The sequence below is a fragment of the Colletotrichum costaricense genome (genome assembly GCF_030867565.1).
Source record: "Colletotrichum costaricense strain IMI 309622 chromosome Unknown Scaffold_2.1, whole genome shotgun sequence".
Lineage (NCBI taxonomy): Eukaryota > Fungi > Ascomycota > Sordariomycetes > Glomerellales > Glomerellaceae > Colletotrichum > Colletotrichum costaricense.
This window is the reverse complement of record NW_026848231.1, coordinates 936,047-957,342: the sequence shown is the minus strand read 5'-3', so window position 1 is coordinate 957,342 and position 21,296 is coordinate 936,047. Positions and strand designations below refer to the sequence as shown.

The following is a 21,296-nucleotide window of genomic DNA, read 5'->3' as shown; positions in this document are numbered from 1 at the left end:
AGTGGTAAATATCTGAACATCACAAAGAAACCTCTCTGGCAGAGCTCTCAGAAACAAACGTCCCAACTAAGCTCGCCCATCAGGCTCACGTAGAAATCCGCGTGCGACTCTTCGCCTGGAGCATACACACCAGATGATCCCGGCTTTCCACGCGGGTTCGGCGCTCCTGAGCCGCCCAAGCCGCCTTGGTCGACGCTCGAGGACGTGATGATCTCCTCATCGTGGGTGTGAAGCTTGGCTCCCAGGACGGCACCATCACAGCCCGTTTGATGGCGAGCCGCACATCTCGTCCACGATCCTTCTCATCCAGCCCCTGTTTCTTCCGGCCCGATGCCCTCAGGTGGACCTCCAACCGCTTCGAGAACGCGACAGCGCGGATCTGGCACTCGAGGCTTCCCTTTCGGAAGGTCTCTATCGCCGTGTTGAGAAGGCCGAATGCCACTGCCTGACTGGCCTCCACGGAATCCGCGTCGCGCGCGTGGCTTGCTGCCTCTAGGTGGTGAGCCGTCAGCAGTTCCGTCGTAAAGTCAAAGGCGCGAGTAGTGACGGTCGCTTGCAGGCGGCCCGTAGTTGCCTTGCTCAGGCTGATATCTCGGGTGGTCCTGCGGAGCTCGTCTGCCCGCTGTATGACGTCCGGGGCGTAGTTCTTCTTCGCAGACACGGTGCGCAGATAGTCCAGCTGCAACGAGATATCTTTTTCCGATAGCGCCCACGGAGCCGAGGATTTCCTGGACAGGAGCTCTTGGTACGCAGATTCAAGGACGTGTTTCTGCGGCGTGAACCGGCCTGGCCAGTGCCGCACGCAATGGGTCGTCATGTTCAGCACGATAGCGTGGTCGCCGCCCAGCAGGCTGGCGAGCACGTGGATGGCCTTCCAGTACGCCAGGCCGAGCGTGACTTTGAGGTCGAGCGACTCCGACTCGACGACGCCGATCAGCGACGCCGTGAAGACGGTGACAGCGTGGTGCGCGCCGACCGAGGGGGATCTGGCGAGGTAAGCGCCGAGGTTGTGGAGGAAGAGGCGCAGGCAGAGGTAGTCTTTCCGGCCGCCGATGCGGACTTGGAAGAGGGCGATGCAGACCTTCCAAAAGTAGACGAGGAAATTAGGGGTGCAGGTCTGAACCATTTGCTTTGTCGATGCCAGGACGTTGCCAAATACCGAGAGGAGTTCGCTGAATTGTGATGTCTCTGCCAGGGTGGCCATGCCATGGCACTTTTCGACGAGGGGTTCCCAGTCTTGCGAGGGTGGTGAACGAGGTGTCGTCGACGCATGTTCTGTACGGCCGCCGCTGTTTGGTGCGATGAAGGAGATGGGCCGTACTGGGTCGACTGTCCAGCTTTTCTGGCCCGAGGCGAGAAGACCTTTGACGAGCTGATCTAGCGCGTGGAACATCCTCTCTTGGTGGAGATATGTTTTGGGGGACAACTCTCGTATCCTGTCGACCTCGGCTTGTCTTCTTCTCATATTCAGAGAGACAAATGGGAACTGGGCAAAGAGGGAGTTGGAGTGTGGTCCCAAGGACGTTAATGCCGATACTGTACGCCGGCGCGTCGAGATATCATCCTGTTGGTGCTGCTGGCTGACGTTGTTTTTTGACAATTCCAGCCATTCTTTGAGTCGTCTCTCGATTGAGGACTTCCTAGAGGGTTTGGTGAGCAACTCATTCTTGCATGGAGGAGATTGAGGAACGTACCCGATCTCGATGTTGTGGATAGCAGCCAGTTCAAACACTACTTCATCCAGGGTGTGGTTCTCCCTGATGTAGAGACGATTGAGGTGGTCTTTTAGAAGCTCATCCCATTTAGTATCAGAGTGGGATACCTTCTTCGCGCTGCGTATCGTTCTTCGGGTTGCTGACGGTTGCAGGGTGAGTGGTGGAATGATGGGACTTGGTATTGCCTGGTCTTCGCACGTCGCCATCAGCTCAACAGAGCTCATCTGCCACACATTTGATGGGTTAACGAAAGACAATGAGGGTCCTGGAGATGATATCGTGGCATTCGATGCTATGGATTGTCCATGGATAGTGACGAATCTGTTTCTTGGAGGGGTGACGTGGTGTTATGACCCAATTAGTTGGGTGCTGGCCGGCGTAACCACATAGTGTGGAACAGGGGGTAATGATGCCAGAGTAGTCATCCTCGAAGCTTTTGCTTTGTGCCGCAAGTTATGGCGTTAAATTACTCGTACCACTATAGCAAAACTAGAAATATAGTCCTATACAATTTGACTCCAGCTTTGAGCTCGCTTGCGGTGCAGTCTTCTTAGCGAACTCTGCAGACCTTGCTTTGTGTCTTCTCCCCCTCTGATTGAGACTTCAGGGTTTGTTGATGAATTTCCTTCACATTCTCTATCGTCCACTTCCTCTCTAATTGCTACCTTTCGGCTGCTATCAGTAGAGGTGCCTTTTTCCTTGTTGAGGAAGACGTAGGCAGCCCCTCCAAAGAGGAATGGCAGTGGTATAACAACTATGAAGGTGTCAATTCAATGTGTCCTCCTGAAACGTCAGCTACAACTTACGAATGGTAATGAGCGACCACACTGGTGCCTCAAGAAATTTAGCCACGTCTAAAGCAAAAAGAGACGTCATGAATGAGAGGGGCGACTTTCGCAGGATTTTAGACGTCAGTTCTCAACCTAAGGCGAAGTATTTCAGGGTAACAAGTGAGGCTCACAAAGAAGAGAGTGATGACGGTGAATACCGTAACAATATTTGCCTGGTTGACAGCCTCTATAGCTTGACGATTTGCAATTTCACTCTCTTGAAGTGAGATCGTAGTACGCACCTACGACACGCAATTAGCTTTGCCAAGTCTCACATAATTGAGTCACAAGTTAGTCAACTGACAGAATCCTGAATTTGCTCAGCAACCTTGTCCAGTTCAATGATGTCTTTTCGGTTATACTTGGCTGTCGAATCGTCATCCAAGTCGTGGCAGCCTGTACAAATGTCGCACTTTTCGGTGCCACTTATGCTGAGGTGGACTTTTAGTTGGGATTCCGCCACAGTTTTCATGATGTTGAGTTCGTCACGAACATCCTTGATGTCAAACAAAAGCTGCGCTGCTGTTTTCGTGGCGTTCTGGAGCCTCTCGGTTGTGAGTGGCGCTGGTTGAGAATTCTGTAGTTTGTCATCGGTGATGTCCATGATGTGCTTGTCCCTCGCCCACAGGCCCAAGTATTTCCTCGCCACATCTTTCAGGGCCCCATCTGTCAGGGCACCTGCCCAGCCCCCTTTCATGGAACCTCTTTTCGAATTTCTATGTCCGCTGGGCTCGCAAAATAGACGAAATAAATCTGCTTCTTCTCTGCCCTGTAAAACATATCAGCCATTGCTCATCATAGTAGAAACTGGTGTAGCGAACAATCCTATTTATGGAATCAGAGAAGATTTGACGAATCGAACGTTGTCCTCCGTTAAATTCGTATTGTCTTCTGCCGCGTGTGCCATAATACCTGTCTTTGTACTTCTGTCTTTGCGGCGCTGAACCGTCGCGGTCAGTTGATTTGATGTCAACCTTTTGGGTGGTTTGTCCTGCATGGCTGGTCTTGCTGACTTCTTTCGAATCTTTTCCACTGGCGCTGGTTTCTTGTTGATGTTTGTAGTCTGGGCTCTCTTTCAGAAACTCCTCATCCACCTGATACCCTTTGCTATCAAATTCGTACTTCCTTTCGTACGTAGCCGTGCAATGCTCGACAATCTCCTTACTAAGTTCTTCCGGAGATTCCGGGCCATGCCAGTTGGTACCGTCCTCCATACGCCTCTGAATATGGTCGAGAATCTCCAACACAAACTTGTTCGCGTCATTACTCTCGATGCAAGAAGTGGATGTTATCATCCATTCTGCTCTGATTTAGTTTCCCGTGAATTAAATTGGCTTCGAATGTGCAAATGCTTACTTTCTCCAAAAGTCCAAATCCAGAGTTGATTTACCTTGAGTAGAGACCACGAATCAAGCTCTTCGACTCCTTTTGGGTGCAGGTACTTTGTGACTGTCTGGTCTTTGTTGCGTGCGTCTCGGTCCTCCAATGATGTTTCATCTGCCCCAAATTGATAATAGAACTCGTCCAAGGTTGGAGAACAGTGCATAGGATGATCTTTATAGTGCTCAAAGAGCTGTTGTCGTCGACGACGCTGTTTGGCCAATCCTTCCCTCCTCGTTAAGTGATACTTATTGTCCGTACTGCTGACGTCAGGCGTGCCAGTACTCTGGTTGCTGTGTTGCCCTTCTTTGCTGGGTTGCTCTTCTTTGCGGTATGGCGAGAAGGAGAGGAAGGGCATCTTGTCTTTCAGTCAAACCACCTCTTGAGACCACGATAGCACGAGTCACTTACGTAAAGCGCTGATGCGTTGAAGGATTCAGCCATCTCCTCTTCTCTTGTGGTGTTGACTGCAGATTTCCCAGTCGGCTTTTCGTCCTCCTCGCTAGTACGGTTTTGTACAACACTGTCTTCTAGTGCATTGTTCTCAGTACGTGTATTGGAAGACTCATAAAAGTTTGTGGTCAAGCTGGTCCCTCACCTTTGTGATTGTATGCCTCTCTCGCGGGCGTCTTTTCGGCTTGGCGCCTGGCATACTGAGGTAGCATATAACGAGCTGGGGATGTCTTGTCTGGTATTTGTACCCAGCTGGCACGCAGGAAGGAGTCCAAATATTCAAACTCATTTTGGCCACACCCCAGCGTCACCATTAACTTCTTCATGATGTCCTGCAACAGGTTCCGAGTTAGTACGAAACACTTTCCCGTAGGTACAGCCGAAGGGAGCTGCTAGCTTGGGGAATAAACTCATACCGTCATCCAGACCATCTGTTCTCGGTCAGTTTGGAGGTCCTAAGGAATCATTCAAGAGAAGCTTACGTTGGTTGAAGGGAGGTGGATCCATGTGAAATCCTTTGTGGCTTTCTTGAGCCCCTCGTTCTTCACGTTGACCTCGTCCTTTATTCCGTTTGTGGCAAAATAACGCCCGAATCTCTCCATCGTATCTCCCACCGTTTCCAACGAAACCTCCTCCTTGTATATTACCTCCGAAATCTTTCGGAACTTGACGAACTTGGTGAAATTGCGCTCATGCTGGCGTATCTGAATGACAGCTGCTTCAAAGTTCTCCAAACCCTCCAGGACATCGTTCTCTGGCATCTTAAGACTTGGCTTGGGCTTGATGGTCTCTTCCATGAGGTAAAAATCGAGAATATCTTCCATGTCCCTCAAAGCTTGCATTTCTTCGCCCTCACCTTTCTCCTCGCCATCAATGGCACGATTGTCCATTTGTTTCGCTTGGTTGTCTCTCGCTTTCCCTCTGTCGTGGACTGGAAGCGGGGTGTTTCTCGGAGATCCTTCATGTTTTTCGTTCTTCTCTTTTTTCAACAGATCAATGATTTTCTTACAGCCGGGTTTGTCGATTTTGAAATCAGGCTTGTCATTGTCTGAGCGTCCCTTCACCAGTCGAGTCGCTGTGACGCAGTTCATCAGAACCTGCGGCAGTCCGCAGTAGATAGCCCATTCGGCCAGTTTCCACTTCTCGGGTTGTATGTCCAACTGTGGAAGCCCCATGCCTTGAGAATATTTCTCCAAGATCTTCTGTGCACAACCATGCAGTTCTACTCTCCGTGCAAGCCAGCAAAGTAGAAATGTTGTAAAGTGGACTTGGTTTGGCGGTTCCACTTTGGTTTGCAAGAACTCTACCACACCACCAACACTTCCAAATATGTTGTCATCTTTTTGGTCTTCGAGGAAGCGATCATTCTGTACAACATGACGAAGGATTGTTATTACAATATCTGGGTCGTTGGCAGAGACTTCGGGTTCCATTAAACAACGCAACACTGTTGGGTGGCGTTCGTCGGAAATCTCTTTCGAATTCTTGAGGCAAAGGATCTTGCCGACAAGGAATGCAAGATCGTTCGGAGACTCAAAGTCCTCAGCTTTGGCGGAAAGCAATTCTTTGAGTACTGTTTTGCCCATATTATCCGTCATACCGACGTTTTCTCCCTTCTTGTTCGTCTCTAGATGGATCAGTAGCTGTCCCAATATCGTGGAATTCCGCAGCTTGGCTGCGGTCATCACTGGAGTCCACCCGTCTTCGTCTTGGATGGTAGGATCTGCTCCTTCTCGCAAAAGAGTCTCGACAATACCATTCCTTCCACGATAGGTCGCCATATTAAGTGGAGTCCATCCACATATGCCTTCCTGCTTATTTATACATTCTTTCTCGCGACCAAGAAGTAGTGGAACAACATTGTCTTTCCAATCTCCATTGTTGATAGCCCAATGAATTGGGTACCACCCTTCCCAGTTGCAGTGCGTAACACTGGCTTTTTTCTCGCAGAGGAGCCTCACTACCCCAATGTGTTGGTTCATGCATGCAAAGCTGATAGGACCTTCGTCGTCTACGTCGAGAGCGTCAACATTCGCGCCGGCTTCGATTAGCAGTCTTGTCAGAGCCAGAAAGCCTTTTCCAGCTGCAATATGCAGAGGCGTCCTCTGAGACCCGTCTGTAGTTGGGGAGTTAACCATTTTCTTCCACTGGTCTATGCTGTTTATCGCCTTGCACGCGTCTTCATCGGTCTTACTCGCTTCGATATTCGCATACAAAGGGTTCTCCTCTTTGTCAGTTGATTCGACTCCAACCTCTTTGCGACCGTCAGATCTGCCTCTGTCGATTTGGCCATCACCAGCTTCGGTCGGTGGGACTGGGGTTTTATCGCTTGAGCGCTGACTTCCGGATAGGCATGCTACACTGGTATTGGGGTCGTCGTCATTGGCCATTCTTGGAACAGGAAATGTAAGGAGAACTAGATAAGCAGATGCCGAGATACGTCTGTCTGTTTTGGATGAATCTTTACTCTGGCGATGGATGAGCTTATCTGAAGGGGTAGCATTCGGCTTTCCAAGAAGAGGAGAAGTCGGGAATTGAAGGCTTATGTGTCCATCACTTGGGTTTTCGCTATATCTCCCCGTCTTGCCGACGTGCAGATGCTCTCACTATAACCAGGCAAAATCATTGGTCGCCTCACTTTGAAATGTCTCATAACTCTTGTTTTAAGTGGTTCGCCAGCGACGATGCTGGTAGCTGCTTGAATATTGCATCTTGGCTTCTGGATTTGGAATATTGCAGCGCTAAGGCCCTCTCGCCCAATACACCATGATAAACGACTGTCTCACGTTGACTTACAGACTACCCCCACTATCGCGAGCGCACTCCAGGATGTCATCGAGCGCGTGATCAACAAGAGACATCACGCATAATGCGACAAGCTCCGTATCGTGGTTAGCTCTGCGATAGAATCGATCTTCTACCAGATAGACTCTTTCATCAAGAAGATCTACATCAAAGTCTGTGGCACGATCCGGAGCAACACCCACTACAAATTTCGTATCGACAAGAAATTGATATGTTGCTCTCATCCAAGCGATAGCTGAATATACAGTAGGCTCAGTGCCGCCGGTACCCACCAGCTGACGCACTTCAACGGCATCTACTTCCCGCACAGGGAGAGAGACTACAATCACGAAATGAAAGCTCTTGACTGGGACCGAGAGGGTCTGTGACCCGAGTTCAAAGCCGGGGATACAGAGGAGATTTTCAAGACGCTCAGGAAAGTGAAGATTCCATACGAACAGACGAGTTCATCTGTAGCACCAGACGCGTAACCAAACTCCGGCGCTGACAGTCCCCGTGCAGGTAGCGGGCCTGGGTTCTTCAAGGCGTTGCTATCCCTTGTCGTCGTAATTGTATCTGGCTTTGGCGCAGCAGGCGGTGTCGTTTGGCTCAACACTAGCGGGGTGTTCATCACCGGACCGCTGGGGTTAAGGCTCGCGGCGGGTTACGCCAGTACCGGTGTTGCGAGCGGAGCTTCCGCGGCTGGCATGGGCGTTGGAGCTCGGGCGGGATCAGCAATCTATCTTATTCCCTGAGACTTACTGTAGAGAATTATCAAGCGCCTGTTCGCACGGTTCTGGGGGTGTGTATGCGATTTTTTTGCCTGGTTGTGGGAAAAGATCAAGTCTTTGCCAAGTTGGTTCGGCTCATGGTTTTGAGATCGGGGTTCCCTAGCTTTCGTCTTGCCAATGATTTCTTGTCTCCTTGTAGTTCAGACCCGACCAAGTTACTCTTTGCCTTTCGTACACCATCCCAGAGGCCTCGAATAAAGCATGTCTACAATCATATTACTGCTGAGAACCGCTTCTGATCTATTGTTTGTGTGAGAAAAGCTAAGGTTGCTTAGCGAGTAGATGAGGATAGGTCTTCCTCAGCATCCGGCCACATGCATTTGCTTGGTCCTCCGGCTGACTAACCCCACTTCCCCGGATCTCCCGCCCGCTCTTCCCCAAAATCCCCGAACGTCTCTCGTCTCAGCCTCATTATCACTCATTCAACTCACTCCGTACTCACTCCATACTCACCATAATAATTTCACTTAGCATTCAACGATCTTACCACTCATCTCACAACTGTCATTTACTCAAACCCCAAACCTCACACATACAACCAAATGTCACAGCCCACAACATCCCTCCTCACAACCCTCCTCAACCGCCTCAATCCCCTCCTCCACTCCCTCCGCAATCGCTCAACCCTACCAACCCTCCTCACCACCCTCGCAACGCCCCTCCTCCTCTGGGCAGCCTACCGCGACTACCGCGCCTACATCGCCCTCGGCCCCGGCGGCGTCCCGCACAATGCCCTAGGCTGGCTCCTCGTCACCCTCGGCCTCCGCCCCTTTGCCCTCTCCAAAAGCTCAGCCACCTGGACGGGCGATTACCCAGACCACGGGTCCCACGCCGAGATCCGGGATCTACCTGAGAGAAAGGGGGAGAGGGCGGAGTTGGGCGGGATCGTGCCGCATCGGCAGTTGAGTCAGCATGCGCCGGAAAAGATGAGAGAGGTGAGTACCATGTCATCATGCTCGGAACATGAAAATTGTCCCACTCTCTCAGAGATGAGCTTGATTAAGGTATATACGAATCTACTGACATTGTTTTAGTTCATCGAAAACCTCTTCGCCAACGCGGTAACCCAAAACCCCTCCCTCTTAACCACAAAGCTCTCCCTCTACGAACGAAACAACCCAGCCCTCTTCCTCCACCCCCAAATCCTCTCCTGTCTCTCATCTTCATCCTCATCCACCCCCGTCATAGCCCGCGGCGAAATAGCCCACCACCACACAGACCTCTCCATCCACCTCTACCTCCCCCCCGCGGACGCCAAACTCGCCATCCAAAAACGCTGGGCCGAGCGCCACCGCCTCTCCCTACCCAAGGGTTCGTTCCTAGCAAACAGGTTGCATCTGGCGGATTCGTATCTCATGGTCTACGGCCCCCGGGATGAAGATGAGATGGAAGTGCTGGCGGAGTTGTTGCGGTGCGGCGTGCGGTTCATGACGGGGAGGGAGGATGTTGGGGTGATTGAGTGGCGGAGGAAGGTCGATGCGTGATGTATAATGTTTCCACAAACAGGGCTTATTTGGAACTGTTTTCAAAAGTGAGATGCCATTCAATGATTGTATTAATAATGTATCTATCATCTCAATTGGAGCAGTCATGCCAACACCCTGTAGATAGGGTACTCATCCCCATCCTCAACAGGAACGATGTTAAAACTAGCGTACGAATCAATATTCTCCGGCTCGAGAGCCATAAACGCAAGAGCAGCATTCTTCTGCCTTGTGCTTACAAGGAAGCTGCCAGCAGGCAGATTCACCTCCTTGGTTAGCGCCTCCGTCGTCACAGTAGCGCGCACAACGCCCTCGTAGTACTCCGTCTCAAACACGGCTGACGTGATGTCATACGCCTCCACAGTGCCGACATACGGCTCGCTAAGTGTCTCGACCTCGAGACCAGACACACGCAGGCGCTCGGCGAGATCGGCCCATGCGACGGGGATGAGGTAGGCTTCGGGGCGGGCGCGGGTGATGTTGGCCGTCACGGGCGTGGTGGAGCGGAAGTTGATGGGCACGTCGGTGACGGAGCCGTTGTTGATATTGATCATTTTAAACGTGCGCTGGACGAGCGGCGAGGAGTCTGTGACGATGATCTCCGAGGTGGAAGAGGCAAAGTCGGCGATGGAGGACTCGATGGTCGTGTAGACCTTCTCGGCGTTGTCGGCGGCGGTTTGGATGATGCTCGAGGCCATGGTCAGGCCGGCTACGGTGCGGCGCTGGAATTCCTGGTCCGCGAGGAAGATGCCGCGCATCTCGATGAGGAAAGTGACGCACTGCGTAAGGCCCATGGCGTTGCGACCAATCTTTGCATCCGAGCCGGCCTCGGCGAAGGTGGGCTTGAAAGCCGGGTTGGTGCTTGTGGAGCCGGTCACGTACGGCTCCCAGCGAAGGCCTCGGGCCTCCATGGCCGACCCAATGTTCTTGGCAAAGACCTCCTCGGACAGCGTGCGAATGTCCGGGTGGATGTTGAGGTTCTTGGCGGCAGAGAAGAGGCCGTCGGCGGCATGGTAGTAGCTTCCGTAGCGGGCAGTCGCGCTGTACTCGTGCATGTCGATAGCGACGTGGGGAGCAAACTCGCCAAAGAGGGTCTTGATGTCGCGGGTCTGCTTGCGGGCGAGCTTGACGTGATCGCGGTTGGGATCATAGTTGGTGGCCAGAGTGCGCTGAAAGTAGCCAACGCCGTCGGGGTTGTACCGAGGCAGAATAACAATATCGAGCTTCTCCAGGAGCGACGCAGCCCATGTCTGGTTCGCGTCCAGGGCCCCGAGGAGGGCCAAAAGTGACTGATCGCCGGCTGGCTCGTTGCCGTGGACGGCGCCTTGGACCCAAACTCTGACCTTGCCAGTCGAGTTTGAAACCCTACGAGACAGCTTTGTCGAGGACAGGTGTAGGTAAGGAAACGGACGGCCCTCCTCCGAGGTGAAATTGGCTTTGTTGTAAGTCAGCCAGTCGTTCTTGTCGGCCAAGTCTTGAACAAAAGAGTCTTTGAGTTTGTTAGCCACCGGTTTAGAAAAGCTGCTCGTAGAAAGCTCACCAAGAAGGTCATCATCTGTCGGGCCCTGCGTGCCATCAGAGAAGCCTGCAGGAATGGTTTCCGGGGTCAAGAATGCAGGCGACAGCAGATCGACGCCTTCGATATCCTTGAAGTTGGCGGCGACGATGTCCGTGTCCTTTCGCACAGTTACGTGGTTGTATCCATACTTAGCCGCCTGGACAGATGAGAGTAGGGACAAGCCAAGCAGGCTTAGGCGAGATGCAGCAACCATTGTGTAGGACAACGTGAGTTGTGAGATGCCGATCAGTACCAAAACGAAGCAAAACCAACATCTGACAGAGTTGCTCCAGAGCAGGGCGGCTTCGTCCCTTTTAACAGCCCTCTAATTCTCGCAAGGCACCAAAGTCGCGATGGGGCAGCGTAGCATCGCGCAACGCAAAATGGCTCGTCAACGCGTGGAGGGGGACGGTTCCTGACATGACCGTTAGCTTGGCTGATCTCATTCCGGAGTCGATGTTCGATAAGTCAACCAATGTCGGAGGAATTGCCGATGCTGACCGGCAGTGGGATACTGGAAACCAGCAAGGCTCTCATTGTAGGTCCGATTCGAATTAGTGTTAACATTGGCAACGAAACTGGATGAGGCAGCTCAGTAGGAAAGATGAGGGGAAAGCGGGGGAATCCCCGTGGGTGCAGATAACGGTGGGCAGTAGCCATGTCGCCAAGACTTTGGACCACCCGTAGCGAGATATGCTTTCTGCCAGTGACGTATAGAATCACTCCGAAAGACTGCAATGGGTCCACGGGTTCATGTTGAGTTGCCGATGTTCGGATTGGAGCCTCTCTAAACCTCGTTCGCCAAGAACACGGCTGTGTAGTTTGTTGATCAGTAGATACGCATTTGTCCAACTCCGCGGACAATGGCCGAGTACCGGAGCGGCTTCGTCCCGACGTTGACAGTTGAATAATATTCCATGAAGGTGACTCGCGGTGTCGATGATCATTTCAACAATTCCATGTCAGGAGGCCGAGGGGTACTGTGTACCTTGCTCAGCAGCGAGAGGAAGCTCACATTTATTCCTAACATGCCGTCAGATATCAGACACTGACGAGGCATCTAGATAGTAATAATGGATTACAACGCGGCCTTTCCGCGCGACTCAAAGGGTAATATAAGCACCAAAAGCCCAGCTGCGATGAAGAGCGCGCCGCTGGTGTAGACGGGAGCCGATGTCTTTAAATTAGCGAACATGGCGACAATGGGCTGCTCGGTGTTGTGTCAGCATTGATCTCCCAGTCTTTGCACAAAGCACTTACAGCCATGATCCCGAAGATGCGGTTGCAGGTCGCCGTGAGCGCGTTGCCGGTGCCGCGCTGCGGTGTGGGGAAGAGCTCCGGGGTAAAGCCGTAGAGCACCGCGTACATGACGTTGCTGCAAAAGTTGAAGGCGCAATTCCAGCCAAGCAGCGCATTACTAGTCATAGCCGTCGTCGAACAGTAAAGGAAGACTCCGGTTGCAACGGTGCTGATGGCAAGAGTGCCTTTGCGCCCCAGCGCAGGCAGCTCAACCAGCCAGCCACCCAGCAGCGCTCCGGGCACGCCCAGCACCGCAATGATCAGACTATTGCGATACGTCAAATAGGTGCTGCCATCGCCCAACTCTGCTCCACGGGTGGCCTGAATATACGGTATGAAGGCGTTATAGAGAGGGTATCCTAGGCCGATCAACGCCCAGATGGCCATGATTGTGCCAGTACTAAGAGCCAGACGTCGAGTAGAGAAGAGCACACGTATACGGCTAAGATCGAGCTTCTCCAGATTTCGTTTGACCGCTGTGGCAGCATCGGTGCGCGCGATGTATCCTTCGGGCTCGCACGCCTTCAGATCCTCTATCGATAACGACGTAAGCTTCCCGTTTCGCCTTGCAACTTCGTGAACGATTCGAACGGCATCTTCGTCGCGACCTTTGCCCATGAGATACTTGGGAGACTCGTAGATGGTAAAGAGGACGAATCGAATCAAGAACATGATCAGAGTTAGGCCGCCGATGGTGATCAAGAAGTATCGCCAACCCATATTGTTGGCTTTAGTGCAAGTCGCGCCTTCTTGGCAGGTGAGGTTGCCGAGGAGTGGCCACGCGATGAGAGTCGCAATGACTTGGGCAATGGCCCAGTCGATGGAGAGGACTGTCAATAGGTATTGATGGGTTCCTGGGAGGAACTCGAGGAAGATGGCCGAATCGACGGGGAGATTGCCCCCGACGCCGAAGGACCAGAAGGCCGCGAAAATGCCGATGCCTGCGAAGCTGGGCGCACCGGCAGCAGCCATACCCCAGAGAGCAGTCAGACCGAGGGTCAGGTTAAAGGCCACTTTCCTCCCAAACAAGTCGCAGCCAAAGCCCCAGAACATGGCACCTGCCAAAAGGCCGATATTTTGCGATAGTGTAAGCAGAGGCGGACGAGAAGGACCGAATTCGTTGGTAATCGGAGTGAAGATGAGCGACGTGACTATTGGCCAAAGGTTGTCGCTTGCCCATCCGAATCCGACGACGATAAAGAGCTGCCACTGGTACCAACCCATACCGATGTCTTGAATCTGGGGCCAGAAGTCAGCGGTCAAGTGCTCTCATCTTGAAGTATTCCCAGACGGCAACGTACAGCGCGATTGAGTACACGGGCTTTAGCCTCGTAGACAGGATCTAGGGCACCCTTGGGAATGATGGCAGCATCGTCAATGCCATGGATGTCAATGCTGCCATCGTGGGCTGCACCAGAATGCGAGTCGACCTTTTGCGCCGTGTCGAGCTTCCGCGTGGGATCTGTATTGGTGCCCATCTCGAAGTGATTCAATCTATGCCTATTGAAAGAGAGAGACTGCAAAACGACGCGAACGTCAATCTGTCTGAGGCAATCTTGACGTTCTTCCAAATGAACAAAGAGTCTTGAAGGTTTCAGGACTTGACTGTGGAGAGCCGAGACCAGCCATATGAACAGAACGCGGTCGCCACACTTTGTAGGTTTTGAGTGTTACGGCTAGAGGTATTCAGACGGCGGCAGCTCCCACGTCGCACTCAGCTCGAATGGCGCAATCCGTCCGGTGAAGCGTCTCTGCGGTCTTGATTGGCTTTGCTGACCAAACGGCAGTCGGAACGCATGCCGATCCGCACTTTGTTCCAGTGTTTGACTGCAGCTTTGCTACGGTGGAGGGGAACCGAACGATCCTGGTGGGTTTAACGTGTGGGGGATCTGCTCGTAACCCGGCAGGCTGCGCATTGTCTCGTCCGGTTCGAGCTGACCGTACCTTATTTGTTGGTTGCATCCCTGAGCCGAGCTTGGGGAGAGACATGCCTCGTGCGTCATCGACATTGCTTGGTGGAGAGAGCGCACCCTCATGTTCGACGGCATCGCGTGGAAGATGAATAGGTATGTTGTATTTCTGACACGCCGAGTATAGAGCTCCGCAAGGCCGATCATTGGCGTGAAGCTTCAATGCCAACGGTGCAAGTCTGGTGGCACATAAACAGCTGGGAGGCTTAAAGTTTGGCTTCAAAGACGGAGGAAGGATGAGATGTTTCGGCCCACAGCGGATGTTAGCGGGCTGGCGGGGAAGGCGATCAATGGCGACGCTAAAACAAGTCACGACCATATTAGGCATGGCAGCTGGCTATATCTCACTCCAGTCGGCAGCAGCTGGTAGGTTATGTCTACGTACCTCACTCTCTTCCCCGCGCCCTTCTGTGCTCTCCTCTGTGAAGGCCCTAGACATCGGATGATCGTGAAAGGAACCTCCCTTTTGCGCCAAGAAACTGGCCAATGCATCGCAAGTCAGAGGAGCCGACATCTGGTCTTTTCTTGATAAGGCCGAGCCATGTCAAGAATCACTGCATGCCTCTTGACTGTGTTTTTCGTCTTCGCCACTATTTCGTCAGCAAAGAAGAACCTCATAGTTGACACCGACCTATTCAGCGATTGCGAGTAAGTCCGTTATCCTCATGTCCGCCTAGACTGATTCCAGTCCTCTCTAATACACCCCAGTGATGCCGCGGCTCTTCTCCTCGCCGCCACATCTCCAGAAGTCAACCTTCTAGGAGTTAATATCAACTCCCAATCCTCATATTCAGTGCTAGCAGCTTCGGCGATTCTCAACCATTATGATCACGCTGACGTCCCCGTCGGTGCCCGACGACCGCTCAACGATGTCCCATTTTTCGACAACTGGGCCAAGCGCGCCGGCGAATTCGCGAGCAAGCTAGCGACGTACTGGTCGAAAAGCATCTCCGACGCCGAGGAAGCTTGGGACCCCGTCGACCTCTACCGCAAGCTACTCTCCGAAGCAGAAGATGACTCTGTCACGATAGCCTCCATCGGCTTCCTGCACAACCTCTCCGGCTTCCTGCACAACCTCTCCGGCTTCCTCAACTCCACGGCAGATGCCCGGTCCCCGCTTTCCGGCCCCGAATTAGTCGAGACCAAGGTCAAAGAGCTCGTCGTCATGGGCGGGGACTACCCAAACGGATTTGAATTCAACTTTTGGGGCGACGACCCCTATCAGACAGCACATGTAATCCACAACTGGACAAGTCCCATTGTCTACGCCGGTTTCAAGCTCGGGGGCTCAGTTCGCTCAGGCGGTCCTCTCATGGCGGACGGACCCAAGACTGACCCTGTACGGGCGGCGTATATACTCTACACGTATTACCAGCCGCAGTGGTCTTTCGATCCCGTTGCGATGCTTTATGCTGTGGGAGGACTCGGCGAGTATTTCAAGTTTGGTAACGAGTACGGATACAATACTGTCACTCTATATGGAGAGGGCAAGTGTAACGGTTGTAATGTCTGGGTGTACGACAAGAACGTTACGAGTCAGCACTGGCTTAAAATTACAGTCAGCCCCGACAAGCTCGGCGAGGAGCTGGATAGACGGTATTTGCAGGGAGCACGGTCTTCCAAGAGATCTTCCGACCCTATTGGAATTCTCCCCAAGTTTGGTGATTGCAGAGTCGAGCAAGCTCCGAAGCCACCAGAAAGAGTGGAGTTATGAGGCTTGATGCCGCTGAATGGCAGGTCACCCCGGGTTTTCAATATAACTATTTACGTATATCAGACTTCGCTGTGTTCTAGATTCCTGAAACACGGCCAGAAAACTATGGTTTCCACGGGGAACTTGCATCAAGAGTCTATTTCACTCACCGTGTGTGGAATTCTAAGATTGGTCCCCGTGGTCACACCTGTTCATATCAGGGTTATCCAGTCTTCATGGGATAAAGTTTGGATGGTTCTTTGCACCTGTCTCTCACCTGACTTACATATAAGCACAGAAGAAACCCATTGGAAAGATAAACAAGAAAAAAAAAAAAAAAAAGGGGGGGGTGGGGGGGGTTAAGCTATCGAATGCCAAAATAAACGAACGAGGAGTCCAGTTCTGGACGCTGCACGGACACTAGGTTCCTTTTGGGTATTGCAACTTTTCTTGCTACATTTCACGGCTCTGTCAGCACTGTCAAGAAAAAATGCTTGCTAGTTCTTCGGAGGAACATATTCCTTGAGATAGGACCAACGACCGCGCCCTCAAATATGATGGATGATTCTTATGAGGTTGGACGGAAATCTGACGAACTAGAGGCATCATCTGATCAGATTGAGAAGCTTTTAAGGTTAAAAATACGGATATGAACAATGGCTGCTGATTCCCATTTACGATTAGCAAAATCTGTTTCGCCGGCTATGACACTTGCCAGCGAGATTATGGAGCATGGTCACTTTTGCTGCTTGCAACCGATCACACAGTCTGGTTTCCTTTTGGAATTGCCTGAAATGTTGGTCAAATACCGCAAACCTGTCCAGAATAATGTCAGTCAATCGTATTGACATCACTCCACCTCCGTCCTTCAACAGGCATTCGGATCTTCCCCACTGTCAAAAGTGCCCTGTAGTCTCAGCCCAGGCCTGCCACTTTATTCCCTCATTGAATTAGGTCCTGGAACATCTAAAGTAATCATGACTGGCTCCGTAAGTTTTACTTACTATGGCTCTCATGGCTTCGTTGTTCTTGAGGACGATTTCGTTGGCACATCATACATTTGAAGGTTTGTCAATTCACCTCAATATTATGTTAGGAAGACGTGGTATGTCTTTCCCATTTCAATCACATATAGTAAGGATGATTTTCGGTAGATGTGAAAATAAAATGGCCTAGTCACGGGGTATCTATTTGTCCTTGGACGAGGAAAAGGTGGAATTCCTGCCAGATCTCAGCCCACCTCAGCTGGCACATGAAAACCTATACCAGCGTTGATCTCGCAACGGATCCTGCATTGCTCTTGGCTTGAATTGTGTCCCAATGAGATCATGCGCAAAAGTCCCTCTAGGGAATCCATAGGTGGCTGGAATGACTTTGCCGGTGCGTGTCTCCGACATCACACTTTGGCAATGGACTTAGAGAATGCAAGTCTCCATCTTTCCCGGGCTGGGCCGAACAAGAGAGCCGTATTTATAGTTAGTCATTCAGCCTGGTTCAAAGACTACGTTACGTGATGGGAGTAGAGCTCATTAAGTATGTCAAATCTAGTTATCGGCTGTGGTGTGAGATGAAATCATCGCTGCTTCCTCGGGCAAGTGTGAGGCACCTCGTTCATAGTTGAATCCTAATGACGAGGGTGACCTCTTGAGCGGCCTACTGGCAGAATGAGTGAATTTCAAGTACCAATTTCCATAAAATGCACCTCTCTTTCTCAACTTGCTTTGCACTACAATTGACGCGGAACTCAAGAGGATGGGAGTCATATCGTCTCACACAATGACACGCTGTGCCGCCATATCCGCGCGCGGGCTTGACTACAAGCTTAAGCAGAACAAAGAACCCCAGTATTCGTGACCGGCGAAGGGCTTGCCACGGTCGTGGCAGACAGCATGGGCTACTGAACCAGGGCATTGGCCCGAGAATCCGGCCACACAAGACGCCTGATTCAGAGCGGACAATGGCCCATCCCACCATTTAAGTACCAGCCGTTTGCTCGGCATCGGGCCAAGTCACCTCATGGGGGTTCTCTGGATGTGAACGACAGCACAGTCGCAAGTCCGGCAGCCCTAGGAGTCGAGACTGAGGCGGGGCGGTGGCGGAATTTTCAAGGGCGTGATGGCTGACAAGACTTTTAGGGTACGATGAAGAACGGCTAGGGAGGGACTATCGATATTGCTGGAGCGGAGCTGGATGGGTTGTGAGTACTTGACTCCGGATATCCCGCCGGATGGTGTCGGATCACGCTGGTTCTTTGCGCGGCGCGCCGAAGCTGTTGCCACCCATCTCCATCAATGAGAATTCGAATTTGTAGGAAGAAAAGTAGGCTACGGTTGGAAAATTCCAATTTTTCGCGAGGCTCCGGCTTGCCCGATTTCCGGACTGTGAATGTACTCTGTAACAGGATTTGCTGTGCTCTGATTGAAACTTCACCGCAGCCGAGCAAGTTGACACGGCGGCTTTGTGGAAGTAATCGTTCAAAGACCGAACGAACAATTCACATGCCAACCGAACTCACAAATCGTAAACCCGCGCCGATCCTCCGCGGGAACGAGCCAAAGTAACCGTTCAGGTACGGATACTGCATCGTGTCCATCAGAAAACTGGGGAGAATCCGGAAAGCCAGAACCGAACGCGATCCAGCCCGCTCTTCAGAGTTGTTTGACTAACGGTCCCAGTCTCACAGACCAGCCAGACAACGAAAATGGTCTGCCCAATTTCCGGTCTCGCTGAGAATCTGTTAGACAGTCGTGGAGAAAGGCAGGGTCTCGTGCCACCGGGCTATCGCCGACGTTGCGGCGATGGGGCCTTCGGAGGCCGAGTTTAATTCTTGGACGAACTCGGATTCGTTCGTCTGTAACCCGGTTCCTCGAAAGCGGGTGATCGCCAAGACCGACCACCCTAGACGGGCTGCCACCTCGTGCGGACAACCGTTGCCTCTTTCACGACACCCATCAGTGATACTCACACACTGAAAAGATTTTGCCGTTGTCAAGAAGCCGGGGCAAATACGAGAGCCGCCGAGGGAACGAAAACCCAGCTAGCACCGTGGCACCTTACCCAGCGATAGAGACGCTGGGCCCTTAGTGCCCGTTGGTCGTTCTGGAAGTGGATGCCGGTCCCACGGCGCCGAGAGGGCACTAGTGATGCAGAGAGGATGTATTTGGCCAATGAGGAGATGGGCGCCCATCTTATCAGATGATCAGATAATATGAAGCCATGTCCGCTCGTAGTGGAGCCATCTACACCCGACCTGGCCCACGCTCACCCATCTTTCCGCCCCTGGCGAACTTTTGAGTCTCTTTGCCAGGTTCCAACCAACTAAATAACCCAGAGAGGAACAAAGTCCAAACAACGTTGCGGGGCTTCTGAGCGCCTTGGGCCCAGTGCGATCCCATCAGATAACTCTCTCGGGTGGGCCAACCACACGAGCTGTGGGCCGCTACAGCCAGGCACACCGCACGCCATGGACCAGGGCACATCGTCGCGATCAAAATGCCAGGGTTGTTGGCACCCGGTTTCGTCGGCTCAGCGCGACCTTGGCGGATGAGCCCGCCGGCTGGCCGTTACCTTACGTTTTTTGGTGTTTTGATTCTCCTCGGCATGAAAAGCGGTTGGCTGGGGCTCGGCGCCCAGGTGTTGGGTTAGATCCGTAGTAGAAGATCACAAAGAGCGAGAAACAAGAATTGGCGCAGGCATATATTGAGGGCCGCATATCCCGCTACTTGAGTTCTTTTCTTTTCTCTCTCCCAAGTCACTCCCCCATCACAAGTTTCTTCGCAAACCTTGTGATCCTTCGAGCCTCGAGCCTCGAGCCTTGCTCTCTGAGACCAGACCTCCCCCTTCTCAGACAACTCGTCAAGTTGAGCTTCATTTCCAGAAGGTTCTCATCACCTTCAAGATGGTCTCTGCCAAGTCAGTCACTTTGTTCGGCAGCATGCTGCTGGGCAACGTCATGGGCGCCGACAACATGGGCCCGGCCGCTTTCCTCTGGTAAGCATACCTTCTCCACTGCATCTTGCAGGCTTCAACGAAGATCGGCAGCTAACCAGAATACCATCAGGCCCCCAGACCGTGAGTGGTCTGCCGACGCCGACAACACGGCCCCTTGCGGATCCACCAACGGTCCCGGTGTCCGCACCGAGTTCCCTCTCAGTAAGTCGACATATCCTGCGGAGACTCGGACGACTCTAACATCGAACCAACGTAGTGAATGGCAAGCTTGCCCTTGTGACCCAGGACATTACCCGCTCCGTCCACCTCAGTGTCTCCTACGAGAACGGTACGTGCAAATACAACACCCTTCTTTCTTCCACCCTTCGCCTTGGAAACAAATACCTAACATCCACCACACAAACAGACCCCAAGTCCGTCTCCGACTTCGAGACCTTCCTCGGCCCCAGCGAGGTCGGCAGCCTCGACCTCGGCCACACCTGCGTGACGGTCCCCAGCGCGCCATCAGGAACCGCCGCCGGTTCCAACGCGACCTACCGCATGCTCTACGTCTCCAACTTTGACCAGGACGAGTCCAAGCGCGAGACCTACTACGCCTGCGCCGACGTCACCTTCGTCGAGGTCTTTGCCGCCTCCATCCCCTGCTTCAACGCCACCGTCAGCGACCCCGACGTCGACGTCGACACCACCGTCAACGTCACCACCACCGACTCGGGCGGCAACACCCCGCACACCGCCGCAGACTTCACCGCCACCGGCGAATCCAAGAGCTCCGGTCTCTCCAAGGGCGCCATCGCTGGTGCCGCTGTCGGTTCCATTGCCGGTGTCTCTCTGCTCGCCCTTGCTGGATTCTTCTTCTGGCGCAAGAAGGCTGCCAAGAAGGAAGCTGTCACTGAGCCCATGCAGCAGCGCTGGGATGCCGAGAAGGCTGTCAGTGACACTTCTTCCGTCAACAGCCGTCTCCAGCACTAAGCTTGCCCCAACCCGACTTCAGCGCATGGCGTTGCCTTTGATGGCAGTGTCAACTATGCGCTTAACATAATCATGGAACGAGAGATGATATGATTGACGTATATCATGAAGTAGCAAGAATAAAGGTAGAGATCCCGCTTAATATCTCGCTCTTGATCAACATGTGTCCCTGAATTCGATGCCGATGGTCGTGTTGAAGAAAACAAAAGTGATGTCTTCCTGTTTTGCTGATGCATGTTCTTGATGCAATTAGGCGAGGTTTCTCACTGGACGAGTGCCCCGCACTACCACCCGCTCTGATGCATCCACCTCCAGGCAGCATCCCCAAGGCAACCGCTCCACCGTTGAACTTCAACGGCCTCAGGTAAGCCGCAATTGAAGGGTATAAGTCCTCAAGGCCCTCAATGTGACGGGGT

The 21,296-nt window shown here is 52.6% G+C and overlaps 7 protein-coding genes across 7 annotated transcripts; 3 read left to right on the top strand and 4 right to left on the bottom strand.

Moving 5' to 3' along the window:
* Nucleotides 1–85: 85 nt before the first annotated feature.
* On the bottom strand, nt 86–6,768 carry CCOS01_01933 (uncharacterized protein; the record flags this gene model as incomplete). The annotated part of the gene is made up of 12 exons (XM_060450125.1): nt 86–1,640; nt 1,695–1,939; nt 2,381–2,469; nt 2,522–2,606; nt 2,677–2,787; nt 2,850–3,314; nt 3,367–3,845; nt 3,902–4,283; nt 4,337–4,455; nt 4,524–4,710; nt 4,795–4,809; nt 4,861–6,768. 12 exons carry the CDS (start codon nt 6,766–6,768, stop codon nt 86–88), a joined length of 5,640 nt encoding a protein of 1,879 aa, XP_060318775.1.
* A 1,727-nt stretch (nt 6,769–8,495) lies between these two features.
* Nucleotides 8,496–9,437, top strand: CCOS01_01932 (uncharacterized protein; the record flags this gene model as incomplete). Its single annotated transcript, XM_060450124.1, has 2 exons — nt 8,496–8,888; nt 8,988–9,437. The coding sequence occupies 2 exons, from the start codon at nt 8,496–8,498 to the stop codon at nt 9,435–9,437; spliced, it is 843 nt and encodes a 280-aa protein (XP_060318774.1).
* Nucleotides 9,438–9,541: 104 nt separating this feature from the next.
* CCOS01_01931 (carboxypeptidase) lies at nt 9,542–11,209 on the bottom strand (the record flags this gene model as incomplete). The annotated part of the gene is made up of 2 exons (XM_060450123.1): nt 9,542–10,926; nt 10,978–11,209. 2 exons carry the CDS (start codon nt 11,207–11,209, stop codon nt 9,542–9,544), a joined length of 1,617 nt encoding a protein of 538 aa, XP_060318773.1.
* An 864-nt stretch (nt 11,210–12,073) lies between these two features.
* CCOS01_01930 (major facilitator superfamily transporter) lies at nt 12,074–13,772 on the bottom strand (the record flags this gene model as incomplete). Its single annotated transcript, XM_060450122.1, has 3 exons — nt 12,074–12,202; nt 12,256–13,533; nt 13,596–13,772. 3 exons carry the CDS (start codon nt 13,770–13,772, stop codon nt 12,074–12,076), a joined length of 1,584 nt encoding a protein of 527 aa, XP_060318772.1.
* Nucleotides 13,773–13,980: 208 nt separating this feature from the next.
* On the bottom strand, nt 13,981–14,583 carry CCOS01_01929 (uncharacterized protein; the record flags this gene model as incomplete). The annotated part of the gene is made up of 1 exon (XM_060450121.1): nt 13,981–14,583. The coding sequence occupies one exon, from the start codon at nt 14,581–14,583 to the stop codon at nt 13,981–13,983; it is 603 nt and encodes a 200-aa protein (XP_060318771.1).
* A 222-nt stretch (nt 14,584–14,805) lies between these two features.
* On the top strand, nt 14,806–15,978 carry CCOS01_01928 (inosine/uridine-preferring nucleoside hydrolase; the record flags this gene model as incomplete). Its single annotated transcript, XM_060450120.1, has 2 exons — nt 14,806–14,912; nt 14,973–15,978. The coding sequence occupies 2 exons, from the start codon at nt 14,806–14,808 to the stop codon at nt 15,976–15,978; spliced, it is 1,113 nt and encodes a 370-aa protein (XP_060318770.1).
* Nucleotides 15,979–19,855: 3,877 nt separating this feature from the next.
* Nucleotides 19,856–20,880, top strand: CCOS01_01927 (WSC2; the record flags this gene model as incomplete). The annotated part of the gene is made up of 4 exons (XM_060450119.1): nt 19,856–19,947; nt 20,018–20,109; nt 20,165–20,236; nt 20,315–20,880. 4 exons carry the CDS (start codon nt 19,856–19,858, stop codon nt 20,878–20,880), a joined length of 822 nt encoding a protein of 273 aa, XP_060318769.1.
* Nucleotides 20,881–21,296: the final 416 nt, after the last annotated feature.